Source organism: Platichthys flesus, chromosome 6, assembly GCF_949316205.1.
Source record: "Platichthys flesus chromosome 6, fPlaFle2.1, whole genome shotgun sequence".
Classification (NCBI taxonomy): domain Eukaryota; kingdom Metazoa; phylum Chordata; class Actinopteri; order Pleuronectiformes; family Pleuronectidae; genus Platichthys; species Platichthys flesus.
This window is the reverse complement of record NC_084950.1, coordinates 27,869,604-27,884,081: the sequence shown is the minus strand read 5'-3', so window position 1 is coordinate 27,884,081 and position 14,478 is coordinate 27,869,604. Positions and strand designations below refer to the sequence as shown.

At 37.6% G+C, this 14,478-nt stretch overlaps 1 protein-coding gene across 2 annotated transcripts; it reads left to right on the top strand.

Moving 5' to 3' along the window:
- The first annotated feature begins 214 nt into the window (after window positions 1-214).
- On the top strand, window positions 215-12,902 carry gal (galanin/GMAP prepropeptide). Of its 2 annotated transcripts, XM_062390449.1 has the most exons (7): window positions 215-281; window positions 419-499; window positions 944-998; window positions 2,389-2,460; window positions 8,447-8,533; window positions 8,983-9,054; window positions 12,544-12,902. In XM_062390449.1, the coding sequence occupies exons 2-7, from the start codon at window positions 419-421 to the stop codon at window positions 12,603-12,605; spliced, it is 429 nt and encodes a 142-aa protein (XP_062246433.1). In that variant the 5' UTR covers window positions 215-281; the 3' UTR covers window positions 12,606-12,902. The 2 variants fall into 2 exon arrangements, with proteins under 2 accessions (XP_062246433.1, XP_062246434.1); XM_062390450.1 differs by lacking the exon at window positions 2,389-2,460.
- Window positions 12,903-14,478: the final 1,576 nt, after the last annotated feature.

Genomic DNA, 14,478 nt, shown 5'->3' with positions numbered 1-14,478 from the left:
AATTAGGCAGGCGTAGTCTATTTCCCCCTTTTTAAATTTAATCTCATGTCTCCGAGGGCGACATTGAAAAATCTGACGATTATATAATATCATAGAATTTCATTATGCGCTGTGTTCGTGACCTGCCTGCAGGAGGGGGCTGCTGACGCCACCTGACAGCAGCGGGCTCGGGGTGGAAGGATAATAAAAGGTGCGCGGAGTCCTCGTCTCATCCCAACCACGGAGTTACACAGCAACCTGTGAATTCAGAGCATAATTGACGGCGGAGAGTCACATCAAAGGTAAGTTACTGTTTTTACCAACTTTATAGCGACGTTTTTTTATTCTCTGGGAAAAGTGAATGTTGAACAAAGTATTTGAGTTTCGTATTTGGCAGAACAGCGATCCAATCCTTCACTTTCTTGTCTCTCTGTTTCAGATGCAGAAGTGCTTTGGATTGTTTTGCGTGTCGCTCATCATCTGTGCAACTCTCTCAGAGACCATCGGTTTGGTCATTGCGGTAAGATGTGTAACATCCAGCACCTGTTTATTGTTAATGGGTTAAGCAAGTTTCATGTATTATCAGATATACAAAATGATGATGGAAGGGTTACAAATGAGCAATGATATAATAGAAAAGTGGTGTTGTGAGCAAAGTCACCTTATGATCAGCTATTTTAAATCAACTTAAATGCTATACAATTTGTCAAAGAGTGCATAGTTTTTAAAAGTAGAGTTTAGGCTGTTTAAAACGTGTTTGTGTGTGTGTGTGTGTATTTCAAATTTTCAGAAGGATGGTGGGTCAACAACAACATAGAGAAAGTGGTTATGGAAACAGTGTTCAACTACTGCCTTGGCAAACTAATTTTAAGACATGATTTCAGACAGCCTCATTACAAACCGTCAACATTTACCAGTAAAGCTCTGGGATTGATCATTGTGTATCTCTGCTTCCTGCATCCAGGCGAAGGAGAAGCGAGGCTGGACTCTGAACAGTGCTGGTTACTTGTTGGGTCCCCGTAAGTACTGACTGCATACATTGGGCACACACTCTCACACTCTCATGCGCACACACACGCACACACACGCACACAGATTGACAAGTCAGCTTGGCTGATTAGTCTGATAACTTATTGAAAGAGTTTACCTGGGTACTCAATGGAGTAAAGCCTTTGTTAATGTTATTAGTATGTGGTTTTTTTTTCATAACAAGTTTGAATATCTACTGGGTGAAGGGTTTGTAGATAACTTTGGTCCTCTATCCATTCTCCGCTGCTGAAGTGAATTAATCATGCTCCGAACCTGTGTGAGACAGATATGAATGAATACATAATCATATCTGAATTTGCATTAATGCAATCCCTGAATCTGAAAAAAGGCAGAATGAAAGAGATTATTCTCCTAAATATCTGAAGTGACAATACTTTACATTAAAAAATATTCTCCTACTATTTAGATACTAAAGCAGCACTCCAGCTGCAATGCTGTTAAAAGGTTCAATGTTATTTTGAATTTCTAATGTGAAAGTGGAGCCTAACAATGGTTGCATTAATAAAATTGCCATAATGTCACCTTATAATAATATAACTCTAATCTCATGGTGGAAAGCGTGTGGTGCAAATGCATTTAGGACATTTCAAGATGCACGTTTGTTAGTTTAACTGCAAAAAAATTCACTACCAAACACATGTACCAGTTGTACTTATTCTCTTAATTTTTCATGGGTAGGTTTTAGTCGTAGCATCCAATAAACCATTCATTCCCTTTAGAAGCCAGGTGAGCTGTCACCTTGGAGGATCGATATAGTAATGGAGGATTTGCCAAGCACTTAGAGAGCACACTCTGCAGAGGAAATGGTTTTGACTGCACACACAAGCAGATGTTTAGCAAGCACAAGCTCAACTTGTGTAACAGCATATACGGGCATAGTACCAATATGGTAGGGAGTGGGGTTGATCTTCTCATCTACCTTTTGTTATGAAGGTGAAAAGGCTTTTTTTCCAAAGGATTTAAGAAGTCCTTTAAGTATAGCTTCGACCAAAAGTGGGACATGTATGCAAACTTTTATTTGTGGATCTCTGCTCTCTGTGCATCTATTGCTACTTTATAACCACTGAGCATAATTTTCACATTTTACTCACTCTAAGTTTGTACATGTATTGCCTGAAAATGCTGCCTATGTAACATAGCTTATATAACACCAGCTAAGTCATATTCTGTGAATCAATGCTGTTTTCTTTCTTTGTCCTTGTCCACTGTCTCCAATGTGTGAGGTAATTAAGTGTAATTTAAAGATGCCTCATTCCCTTTTGACGGACATTAAGTGAACCCTGGGTATCAATGTGTGTATGTGTGTGTGTGTGTGTGAAGCCTAGGTAAAGGTTGCCCCTGCCTCATCCTGTGTTTCAGGTCGTATTGATCACCTAATTCAGATAAAGGATTCTCCAAGTGCCAGAGGCAGAGATGAACTGGTCACTCAATGTAAGATAGAAACATACGGCCGCTGCAGGGCCTTGGTATCAGGCCTAGAATTGCTCTGTCCAAACAATCCATTTTCTTAGCTCCTTTTGCGAGTCATCAGGTTAGGACGTCTGTCATCCTGCTTCTCTTTGTGCTTAGACATCCAAGTTTAGCATTTCTATCTGTGCTATCATGTTGATCTCATATGAGTGTCTGTTGGGTAAGGAAGATTCTAGTAGAGAGAAATTAAACATTGTTTACCCATTGAAGAATAGGAGAGAATGATATTCCATCTCATGAGCATATTCTAAAATGGTCACCTCCACTGCTAATTAGTTACACCATATTTAATTAGCCATGGTGTTCAACTAGTCAGTAGAATGATAACAGACAGTATTGTTAGCTGAAATGATTATATTAATGATAACAGTATATTTTATTTATATGACATTCCCCATGAAGGGCACTGCTGCCATTTTGCTACATCTGTAAGCATGTGCATAATTGTCTTCCCTCAGTAGGAGGTCCAATAACTATCAGAAATTCTGAAATCAACGGCTGTCATGAAAGGGTTCTTGGATAAAACATCAACACAGTATAAACCAGAAGGGCACAGAGCTCATACTTACCCAGATCACACAGTCCCCTTAAATTGAATCAAGGACCACCTAATTGTTTACATAGATATCACCCCCCTAAATATGACCACGGTTTTTTGGTAAGTTTGAAAGAATTGTTACCTGGAAAATCAATGAAAATGAAAAAAAAGAAAAACTTCCTCACAATGTTTAAGAGAGTCAAAAAATGATGCGCGTGGAGGGATAGAACCACAATGATATAATTCTAGTTTGTCTCTTTTCTAATATATTTTACCTTTTGTTGCATTTTAATTTGTCCAGTTTCTCTTAAACCTTTGATCTAATTTTTTTTTATTTAGATTGAATCATCGTTCTTGTTATTCTTTTTATTCTACACTTTTATTGTCTTCTCATTTGCTGTGCACAGTGTGAAACAGTTATCTTTGAACGTGATTTGAAGTATACAGAGCTTTCGTAGTCTTATCATTAGGGCATTTTCGATCTTAGCTTTATATTCTCACACACTGGATCTGAAATCAAAGATGAATGATAAAGGAGGTTTGACGGTTAAAGCAGACTGGAGCAAAATATAAGTAATTGGTCAAGTTAACATAATCCTCAGTAGTTCATCAAATTTTAAATTGGTTTAAAATCACAGTGGCAATATTTTCCTTTTGCTTATTTTAGGGGCTTTTGCCTGGATTTTCAGAGAGGGAGCACATGATCAGAGTCAGTGCTTTTAAATTGTGATCCGTGTTTCATTCTGACTCTAATTTCCACTGGAGCCAAGACAACATTAACATCTTTCATTGTTTCAATTTGTTTAACTGCATATTATTTTTTTTGGTTGTAATTACTTGAGCAATGCTACAAGAGAGCCTGTGACTCAAGCATTTCATTGCCAGCGACTGCTTAATGTTATTGTTGTGCATTTGAAAATAAAAATCTTGAATCTTGAAAAGAATGTAATGATGAATTGATGATGATATTGGATTCAAAATCCTCTAAATAAATAGTTCAGTTAAACAGTGGCACATGGCTGTGGCTCAGGAGTGAAAGTGGGTTGTCCACTAACCAGAAGTCTGGTTATTCAACCCTATTCTCCCTCATTCCTGAACCTCCAGAACCTTGCCCCTAAGATAGCACATCGATGCACTGTATGAATGTGTGCCTGAATGGGTGAATCGCAAAAACTGCAAAAAAGCATTGAGTAGTCATCAAGTATGATGACGACTACAGTGATGTCCTACCTAAATACAGACGATTGATTATACAGGGAAACTGAAGGAGCAGACACCTCCACCAAGAGTCTCCTTAAATAACCCATATTTTACACTTCACTGTGATATAATTTTAGGTATTGGTACCCCTACGAGGATAAATCAGTGGTTTAAAGTAAAAAAAAACTGCTGCAATGTGTATTTGCATGTCCTCTCTTCTGCCTCTCTCTGGAGCTGCAGACAGAACAGTCTGTTTTCGCCTGCCTGTGGAGCCCCTCCTCTAATTGGTTGACTGCATTTAGAGTGACACGCGACCAGGCCTATCATTGGTCTCATTCTGGCGCATTTACGATCTCTCTGGTAAACACAGCTGAAACTCAGGTTATTATGTTTGCAGCTTTAGAAAACCAGCCACATATTTACGGTCAGTTACAGCAGGGTTTTTCGGATCGCTAAGTTACACCGTCCTCATGTTTGTTCAAGTTTTAGCAGGACAGTTGGCCAATGTGGGAGTAACGTCCCATGTTACAGTACGGCGTTTCACAACGGAGTTTTAATACAGAGTAACGGCTACATTACTCAATACTGAGCACACCGACACTGCACGTCAGAAAATATATAGTGTAACTGCTGGTCTCAAACAGTTACGTTCTTGATAGGAATGTGCACGGACACATTCTCTTCCTTGCATCTCTCCCCGCTGCAGTGTTTCTTCAGTGTTGTCTGTTGTGTTTAGCCTATGATAGCTGAGGTTGATAGGGGGTGGTGGAGTAGGTGACAGGGAGCGGGAGTGGTGGGTTCGTAGCCTGGACTGTACTGGCTGGGTTGGGCTGAGAGAGCGAGTGCGATTGCGAATTACATTATACGGATAGGATGAATGAAGCGAGACGTTTCGAAAACATATTTCTTAAAAGGTACTGACTGAAAAGTCTGCGAAATGACTATGAAATCAATAAAATTGTCAAAAATGCCATAGTGATATCTACCATCTAAAAATATCTAGCATTTTGTCCAGAACTGTAACAAATTTGATCAATTCTTCTTTGGATTATGCCCAATCCTTACACTAGGAGATAATGGGTACTGCAGTTTTTGTGTAAACCTGTGAAGAGACAAACAGATCAACAGCAAGTAGAACATGACCTCTTTGTTATAGGTAACAACAATATTTGTCTATTCAGTTATCTTTTACACTAATATGGGCAGTTGACAAATAAGGGTGAAACAGTATTTTTTTTAAATAAAGTTCTACTGAGGATTACAGTTGTATGAAATTATAATCTTCAAATGCTGAATACTTTTAAGCTGCTAGTGTTCCATGGATTTTTTGTATAATTTTTGATATTAATAATATTATACAAATATTATTAATTATTAATTAATACAAATCAGGTATGTTTAAAGTTTAAGAAGTACTCTTTCAGAATGACAGAATCACCACAGGACAGGGCCGTCACACAGGACATTTTAATACTTGTGACCCTTTTGAGTCATTGCCTTACAAGGCTGACCTTAGCTATTATGCTTACTGAATAATAACAGCGTTTAAACCTTGATATGTTTAATATACATTTTAATTTTATTACAAATTTTGAACTATAGCCTTCACACTACAGGACTCTCAAAAATTGACATTCATTGTTTGTCAAAAAAAGTAAAATTTATGAAATTAACCACCAGGTGAGGTCTGTTATGAAAGTGATTTTGCTGTAAATACTAACAAACTAGTTTTGTGCATATTAAAACCTAATATTAATAAAGTCATTATATACAATATAATGCCAAGGCAATTATTAGCTGCTCCAAATATATCTGGTTTATTTTTTTTAATATGTAAGTTTAATGCTTCAGCTATGTTACGGTCACACCGCAGGACATTTTGCGTATTCACCTTAAAATATAATCAAAACATAACAGATATTGTATGTGTTGTGTAAATGGTAAAATGCATCTAAATGAACATTTACACTTATTTAAGGAAAAAGCATGCGTCATGTCATCCACCCATATACTTTACTATGATGTAGCATAATGCAGACAGGGATTGTTTTACTATTGACTCTTTTGATGTAAAACAAAATCATTAAATGTTCATGTACTGTAAAAAGATACTTTATATTTTTGGTGGCTGAGTGGATAAAAACTTACATTACACACATTACAACCTAAATATTGGTCTTTTGTCCCATACCTCAGATATGAGTCAAAGGAGTGTACCAGCAGCGGACCTATGTTATTATTGCAACTTTAATTATCAGGTGGTTAAAGTTATGGAAAGGTCATAGTTTGGTTCGGTTTAGGCATCAGTTTCACACAGGAATCCTGACTGGAGTGTTTGGACAAACAGTCAACCCATCCCTTTCTGCCTTCACCTGACTTACTTTATTTACTGTAAGTCAGAGAGGCGGTGGTCTAGTGGCAGAAACTTGGACTATGGGTAGAAAAGGTCTCTGGTTCATCTCTGGTTTGACTCCACGGAGAAACAACAAAAAGACGAACCTAGATTGATCTGTCCAAAAATCCAAGAGGATTCTCCCTACCCTGTCTAGTGCCCCTGAGCAAGGCACCTTACTCCCCCAACATCTGCTCCCGTGCGCCGTACATGGCTGCTCACTGCTCTGTGTGTCCTGCACCAGATGGGTCAAAAGCAGAGGTTAAATTTCCCTACCTGCATGAGTGTGCTTGTGCATGTGTTTTGGACTAAGAAATGCATCTTAATCCTAATCTTAATCTTTGGATTCCCAGTCAGGGAATATATATATATATATATATATATATATATATATATATATATATATATATATTATGAAGCATAATATATTACAAGACACACTACAAAAACATGGCCTTTATGTATAATTATAAATATAAAGATCAAAAGCAGAGACTGGCAGAGGAGCAGTTTGTATTTGACAGACAAAACACTTAAAATATTTTTTTCCCCCTCCTAGTGTCATTGAATGTAATTTCTTTTAATTGGGCTTAAATTCTTACAGCTAATGCATGCACGTAAAGTTCAGGGGTTAGAAGCTCAAGCAGTACTTTAGCTAGTGAGGAAGCACCTAAGAAGAGTCAACAATTCTTGCTACTTAGCCCCTCTCCTCTTCAATCACACATCTTGACCACTCATAGAGTTAAGTGATGCGTTGAGTACATGAACTTTAAAGATTAAAAGTCATATCTGAAAAAGGCTGGTAGCCATCCGCCAAGAAGGTTGTTATCAGTGCCTTTTGATTGTCACTTTGTTTGCTAATATAAAGGATTATGCACAATTTACTTGACGGTTTACCACAAAAACTTGGTTAACAGATTATGGGTCTGGGAAGAACGCAGTATAGTTAGGTGTGGATCTGGATCAGAGGGCCAGATCCAGGATTTTTTGGTTGTTCTCTAACAATGCAAGATGGGATTCAGAGAATAATTATGGCTCTTGAAAATAACCAGGCATGTTCAGGGGACTGGTAAAACATTTTTTCTAAGGTGTAGTGAATGTACATGCCCATAAATTAAAAATCAATTGGAAAAATGCACATAAAAATAGAAGGTAGCGGATACGAAAGAATTACTTCATTCACTCGTGCCTTCAGTTGATAAAACAATTTGAAATAGGAAACTCTTTAATTATTCAATGAGAGTTAATGATGTACCTACCACCACAGCACTTGTCCATTATTTTTTTGTCTTTATTGTCATTATTATTCTAATGCATTTCCTTGTGTGATCCCATTGTAAATGTGCCATTTATTTATTTGTTTTACTGCAATTCTGTGAGCCAAGCCCTGCAGTTGGTCCGTACAAGATTGGTAATAAACCCACATGATTACAAACCCAAAATTATGACAAAATATAATGTGTACAACAATGACTTTTATCTTCTTTTATAAAAACTAGATGGAAGTATGCTATGTGTTCAGTGTGTATGTGTTGTAAAGGTGGGATAATTAGGACTTGGTAAATCCTAATCAGATACTGTAATTCTAGTTCAATCAAAAATAAAATAATTAAATTTACAGCTGAAATATGGAAATCCTGGAGCAAAATAAATGTCTACTTATCCTTTCACTAAAGTGAACTAAACTTTTAACTTTACATAATGCCATTGCTGGAATTTCATGTGATTTAACGTAGCGTAGGACACAATGAAATACTTATCTGACCAATCTGCTGTTCACATGACTGTATCGATTGTGCTCACCCCTCATTTTCCAGATGGAATAGATGGACACCGGACATTAGGAGACAAGCTGGGTCTGGCTGGCAAGAGAGATATGGGTCAGGAGGAAGACTTCAGAACAGGTCTGTCTGTCTTTCACTCACAGATCCAGGACAATCTTCCGATATTGTATAGATTTTATTTTGCATCTTCATGGTACTCTCTCCCTAATTTCGAAAGTTGGCTGATGTGTAAAGCTAAAACAATGAAACATTTTAGACATCGTAAAACTACCCAACTACACCCAAGCAAACTTCAGGGGCTCTGGTCATTTAACAGGCCTTCAAATTTTGTTTAAAGTTCACCTTTTTTCTTAAAATACTGATTCATTTATACCAGACATTGATTAGTTAAATTGTATCTGTAATTCCCATCACTTTCATGTTGAACAACTGTTGAGAGATTTGTCCTTGAATGAAGGTATAACGGTATCTGGAGATATTAATTTCCCCATGTCTTGTTACCAAAGCTAACCTTATAGTCTATAGCCAAATTTAGATGAAATAAGATTGAACTTTGTCCCTCCTCATAGGTACCCTAAGAATAGCAGATGAAGACCTCATCCACACCATCATTGACTTCCTCTCATACCTCAAACTTAAAGGTATGCTTATCATTTCTGTCTAAACTAACATCAGCAGAGGCTCAGCACATGCACTCACCGAAGCTATTGTTTCCAACTGTTTTTTTGCTTTTGATGCCAAAATATGAAGAACGGCCTTGACTTACAACTTATCCTCGCAGGATATTAAATACAAAGATACCATTAACTTTGAGTAAGCTAAGGTGGAAATGAGAATCTATGAATGTGTGGTGAACATGAACCCATCCAAATAAATGGGCCAAATTCATCGTTATAAATCCAAATACTAAAACATATACAACTTCTAAAGGCTTATCAAGCTACAGAGGCTAAATGATCATTATTCTGAAGTGTTGGATTGGAAAAGAGACTACCAATAATCTTGATGTAAATTATTCCAGACATTTGCTTGCGTCCCATTAAATTATAAGGTATAATCAATCATTCAAATTTAATTTGCATAGCCCATATTCACAAAACACAGTATGTCTTACAGGGCTTAGCACGGTAGCACATATTTTGCCCTTAACCCTCAGCAAGAGTAAGAAAAACTACAAAAAACCTAGAAACCTCAGAGAGAGGCACGTGTCCCTCTCCCAGGATGGACAGAAGTGCATTAGATGCCATATGTATAGAGCACATAAACAAGATAACAATGTTAAAGTATTTGTATATAAGAAAAATGTCAGAGAGAGAAATATAATAATATAGTAGTAATAAACCTTATTTATACAGCACTTTTCTTTTAAATGGCAAAAGCCTGATCACCCTTTGTATCAGACCGTGACCTGGGAGTAACCAGTAGGGCTCCAACTGCAGATCTCAGCATACGAGAGGACAGATACCAGGTCAATACATTTGAAATAGATGTAGATGCAAGGCTTTAAAACTGAGCTATAACATTTTTTTATTAATTTGAAATCTAACAGTAAACCAGTATGCAGTGTTTTTTACCAGCTGGAGGCGGTGGAGGTATCTCTAGTTGATACCAAATTGAGGCCAAGAATACGTAAAAGCATGTACAACTATTTGTAGATCAAAACGGCTTAATTATAGAAATTATCTTGAGCTGAAAGAAACATGATTAATTGATTATTTTCTTCTATAAATGATGAATAATAGGAGGTTCTGGTATTTGGAGTGCTTTCTTCTAAGTAAGTAGTTTGTCTTTCCAAGCGTAGCAAAATCTGTGATGTCTGTTTTGAAGCACATTTAAAACCTTTAGGACTACAGCTATTGCTTATTTTAGTAACACCACGGTAGATTTTGTTTTAATGTTTCAGTGAGTACCAAAAAATCTATGTATTAGATTTAGTTTTATTATAGTTAGTTTGTTAACAGCAAGCCAGTATTGCACTTTATTAAAATCAGACAATGCGTGAATCTTTCCACATGACAGGTATTTTACAAGTGGATAATTACATAAGAGTTCACAGAGAGGGCACATACGAATATTAACCCCAATCCCATCTAGTCCATTACTGACCACCTTTAGATAATTAATATTAGAATTTAATATTTACTTTCAGTGATTGCCTGCAGGTTTTGTTTGGATATGCCCCCTGGCATGGAATTGACAGGGATGAGAGAAAATCTATTGGAGCTGGGAAGTGGTGCTTTCTTAAAGTTTCAATGCTATGTGTAGAATTTATTTAAGTTGCATATTTCAGTTGAATAACCCTCACCTCACCCTCCTCTTCCAGACATGAAAGAAAACCTGTGGTAGCCTCAGCTGTCATAAACACTCAAATGCACTTCATTTATTACATGTAAATGGTATATGGTCTGTATAGCACTTTATATAGCACTTTTCTAGTCAATGTTGATGACCACTCAAAAGACTTTACAGTACAGTCCTTCATCACCCATTCGGACACACATTCATATAGTGTATCTGCACTTTTTTCTATAAGGAGCCATTCAGGGTTCAGTTAACAGAGAAATCCAATGAAAAGCAGCTGCAATGACACAGTCGCATTAGTACCAGAGTATAGAGTGCTTTATAAAATATATGTAAATGTTAAACTGTGGATCGGCCATAAGCCATAGTAATATTGTAAGTCGTCTTGGATAAAAGCGGACGCTAAATGAAATGTTATATAGAAATGATCAGTGGAGGAAGTTTTTCACCTTGTGAATCTTCCATTGGATGTCGTGAGAATAATAAGGTACAACAATTAAAATCTGGTTGTGTTTGTAAACAGCAAAACTGAGTGCAGCCATCAGCAGACTCCCCTGCACGTCAGTGAAACATTCAGCATTTATTGATTTCTCATTTGTCAAATATACATACAACCGCAAAAAGATATAAAGGGAACACTTAAATAACAAATCAGATCATATACAGAATGCATAACCATTCCCTTTTTGGGGGTTGTATTGCTTTTGCCTCTTCATTGCACCTGTTGACACTTTCATTTGCACCAAAGCATGTGCAATTGATTCACAATTACTTGCGCTTCCTAATTTGACAGATTAATATGCCTGAAGTTTAACTGACTTGGTGTTATACTTTGACAATTAAGTAGCCTGGCGCTTGGCTGTTCACACCGGACGCTGAAGCGACGCTGAACCGCCGGGCAGCGCTAATAATATCAACCGTTGATCCATTAGTATTCAAGCATATACTTACTTGTTGCTCCAACATTAAGCAAAAGCGTCCCAACATTTGTCTTTTTTGGTGTTATCTTTATACAAAATGTTCCGAGGATCATACAACTCACTGTACTTCTCCACTTTAATTATTAATTTAATGTCATCCATATCTATGTGGAGAATACGTAGCCCCCCCCCCCCCCTCTCTCTTTTTATCATTATCACTGCTTGTGTGGCTGTAGTGGATGGACAGAGGGGGACATTTAATAATGTCATTAAAACTCCAGGACAACAGAAGGGGAATTGAAAGTATGGGATGCACATTTGATAATCTACTTCGTATAAAATATGTCATAAATATCGTTTAAAACCATTTTTCAGTGTGTTTCCTGGTGCGATAAGCTCGTGTCAAGCACACGATGCTAGGCAGCCTTGGCGCAGCGCTTCAGTGTCCGGTTCGACCTGCAAAAGGTTTAACATGGGAGTGGATGGGGACCAGCTGTTATTTAAGGCTTGGCGCTGCGCTTAAGCTTCGCTTTGGCGTTGCTTCAGCATCCAGTGTTATCCCGGCGTTAGTAAATAACTCACAATGCGTTGCTTAACATACGTCACATACTACGTTGCTCTGATTGGTTGTAGATCTATCCAATTGAGAAAATAGGCTTTTTTTTTGTCTTGTTCGGTTGAAACAGGCCCCATAATCACAGCCAAATGGAGCGGTATCAGACTCACATTCTGACTATGATTGTGAGTATGACAACGTCAGGCTAACAATTAAGTGTTCCCTTAGTGTATTATTTGGCAGATATTGGTGATATTTGATTCTTAACTGACTTTTTAAACTTGAAACCTTATGTCTGATAGAAAATACATGTCTAGAAAAAAACTAAGCAGACAACTGTGTATGTGTTACAGAGATGGGAGCTTTGGACACCCTGCATTCCTATGTGACATCAGATGAACTGACCAATCCCTAATGGTTCTGCATCCCTGGTACTCACATTCTTACACTCCTGCTACCCAAAAGGTCACCTTACTGTGACTCTGTCAACATTCTGACACTACATTTGTCCTTGTACCAAAGATGTGATTCCTTAACTCTTCTTTAATTCTATTCCTCCCAATACAAATATCAAATGCTCCTGTGTAAATAAAAGTTGATCTCCACTGTAGATTAGTGTGCACTTGCTGACTGTAGGTGCATCTAAGTAATAGGGACCTCTCATCAGAAACCTGCACTGTATAATTATCTAAATATCTGATTTAAAAGAAGTGAGTCAAATAAACACATTTATTGCACTGGACTAACTTGAATTTCTTTCTTTTTATCATTTAAAATTGCATAAAAAACAATAAAACACATATTTTATCTTGTATTTCATGATGTAACATTTCTGAATTCCCCAATAAACAGTGAGTTTGTACAACAACAATGTAACATTTAAGAGAATGTTGCCCCGCAAATCTCAATGATATTTGTATCTCTATTGAAACAAAAGTTTCAATAACTACACGTTGTTCTCTCATAGAGTTGTTAAATATCTCAGTATAACAAAAACTAAGCTGAATTCCTCGTTTGACGCTGAAAATTAAGAATGTTATCAACATCAAAACTAGGGATGGGCATTCGTTTAAATGGTCTTAATCGATCGTCGGGAGAATAAACGATCGATTTTTGATTAATCATTAATATTTTTTGACCGCCTCACCTTCTAAGCTTGTTGAAATAACCAAATTAAAGTCTAAATATAATGCTATCCTTTCTGACCAAGTCAGCTTAATGTTACTAAAAGTTAAACAAAAACACTTCGAGCTAGCCGACAAGCCGGATAAACTACTGGCTCGCCAACTTAGGAACATCCAGGCTAGCAGAATGATTCATGAAATTAAGACAAAATCGGGAACCACTACTACAGACCCTGAGAAAATTAATGAATGTTTCCGTGAATTCTATGAAGATCTTTACACCTCAAAGTCTACCACTACTGCAACTCATACCTCTGAATTTCTCCGCACTCTCCACCTGCCTAAATTGAGTCCCTCTGCACAAACAGGTTTAAATGCTGACATAACATTAGAGGAAGTTCAACAGGCAATCCGCTCTTTTCCTAGTGGAAAGGCGTCCGGCCCGGACGGATTTGGCATCGAATTCTATAAAACATATTTAGACATTATAGCTCCTTTCATGTTAAGAATGTTTAATCATTCTATGTCAATTGGTCTGCTCCCGGAGACGCTTTACTCTGCCAACATCTCTCTGATCTTGAAAAAAGACAAGACCCAGACAGACCCCTCCTCATACCGACCTATTGCCCTCCTGGGCTGTGACCTTAAGGTGTTCACTAAAATTCTTGCAAACAGACTGAATAAATGCATTGCAGATATAATCCATGAAGATCAGACTGGATTTATTCCAGGCAGATTTTCTTTTTTTAATGTAAGGCGTCTGTTGAATATTATGTACACTAGTTTTGGTAAAGATTCTAAAATAGCTGTCCTCGCTCTTGATGCCCAAAAGGCGTTTGATCAAGTTGAGTGGTCGTATATATTGGCTGCAATAAGGGAGTTCGGTCTGGGGGAGAGCTTTGCCTCCTGGGTCAAAATGCTATACGCTCGTCCTACCGCTTCAGTTATCACTAACAACAACAGATCTCCTACCTTCAAATTACAACGATCTTGCCGGCAGGGCTGCCCCCTCAGCCCATTATTATTCGCTATTGCAATGGAGCCCCTCGCTGTCAGTATCAGGAACCACCCTTCTATTGCCCCAGTAATCCTTGGGGGGGTCGACCACCGTATCTCGCTGTACGCGGATGATGTAGTTTTGTTTTTATCCCGCCCAGAAGACTC